The sequence below is a fragment of the Elephantulus edwardii genome, unplaced genomic scaffold, assembly GCF_000299155.1.
Source record: "Elephantulus edwardii isolate Elephantulus edwardi_28Jun2011 unplaced genomic scaffold, EleEdw1.0 scaffold00153, whole genome shotgun sequence".
Classification (NCBI taxonomy): domain Eukaryota; kingdom Metazoa; phylum Chordata; class Mammalia; order Macroscelidea; family Macroscelididae; genus Elephantulus; species Elephantulus edwardii.
The window spans coordinates 6,381,159-6,382,684 of record NW_006399903.1 but is presented as its reverse complement, the minus strand read 5'-3'; the positions used below and the strand labels follow the sequence as shown (position 1 = coordinate 6,382,684).

Here is a 1,526-nt window from a genome sequence, read left to right as displayed (position 1 = left end):
AAAGAAAATTAAAAGCAAGAACCCTATAATGTTAAAGACCTAATTTACTTTGTCATTAAATCAAACTCTTCAACTTCAAAAAAAAAAAAATCTTTGCAGGAGCCTACCCAGCTTTCCTCTCACAGAGGGACTAGAGAATTTGAACCACAGACCTTCAGCATATCACTAATTGTGCCAGCAGGGCTTCTTGCAAATTGACGATAGCAAACAGAAAGATAGATAGAAAGGAACAACTTAGAAGAGGGAAGGAACAACTTAGAAATAAAGGGTTCCCATAGTTGTACACTTAATAAGACAACACCTAAGAATAGTGAGTGAGTTGAAGTGTAGACGTTGTACAGGGTGTGCCCTGTCTGTTCTTGGCAAGAAAAAAAGGGAAATAATAAATAAGATATGCACATAAGCATATGCACATAAACTCACACCAGCGCTACACTTACCTTACCAGCATTCTTAGTGTCCCGGTCACTAGGCCAAGTCATTATGTGAACATTGGTTTCATTGAAAACAGAGGGTGATTGCATCGTCGTGTAACTGACACATCACCTTAACCGTCAGACCTCAGCCTTGAGTCTCTGTGTACGTCATTAATGCTCACAGTGTTTGCATAATAGATTTTTTACTATTATGCAAATGAGAAATGTAGGTTAACAACATAGTTGGTAAATGGGGTGTATGTAGACATGTACATTTTGAGGTCTCTTAATCTTTAGATAAAAGACTGCTCCGTCTTTTGCCCTACATGAACAGCTGATGGGCTCAAACCACTGACCTCTTGTTTATTTGCTGAAGGATTTATCCACTGCACTATGAGGCTCCTGTATGTGCAGAGGGGGTCAGTGGCCTGTCGTTGGGGTGGGAGTGGCAGGAGGTTGCCGGGTAAACCGGTGCAGTACTTGCTCTGGTGTTTTCTGTTCTAGTCTGCTCCGTGTGTGCGCAGGGCCCTGGGTGTTGGGATATATGTGGGGACAGAAGCAGTGGGGGCGTCCCGGCTCACGTCTCACGTCTCACACTGGTTGTGTGTTGTAGATGCCCGACCACTTTGACCAGGCCGTTGTGCTCAACCAGCTGCGGTACTCGGGGATGCTGGAGACAGTGAGGATCCGCAAGGCTGGCTACGCCGTCCGGAGGCCGTTTCAGGACTTCTACAAAAGGCAAGCTGCGGGGATCCCCGTTCCCCCACGAGGGACTCTCAGCCGCCCGAGGTGACACCCATGACCCTTCTTGCAGGTATAGAGTGCTGATGCGGAACCTCATCCTGCCGGAGGACGTCCGAGGAAAGTGCACGGTCCTTCTGCAACTCTACGACGCCTCCAGCAGCGAGTGGCAGCTGGGCAAGACCAAGGTAACTCGGCCAAGGAGGGGCACTCCCAGCCAGGGGGCCACGTGCTCACAGCCAGGGCATGGGGGTTCAGGTGCTCCCAGCCAGGGCACGGGGAGCCAGGCGCTTACAGCCAGGGTGTGAGGGGTCAGGTGCTACCAGCCAGGGGGCCAAGTGCTCACAGCCAGGGTATGGGGGTTCAGGC

General features: G+C 49.9%; 1 protein-coding gene across 1 annotated transcript in view; it reads left to right on the top strand.

Annotated features, from left to right (window-relative positions):
• Positions 1-1,526, top strand: part of MYO10 (myosin X) — a 225,616-nt gene that overhangs the window by 173,550 nt on the left and 50,540 nt on the right. Inside the window, exons 19-20 of the mRNA XM_006895013.1 lie at positions 1,030-1,154; positions 1,231-1,345. Of these exons, the coding sequence (XP_006895075.1) occupies positions 1,030-1,154; positions 1,231-1,345 (240 nt within the window). The remainder of the gene's footprint in view (positions 1-1,029; positions 1,155-1,230; positions 1,346-1,526) is intronic.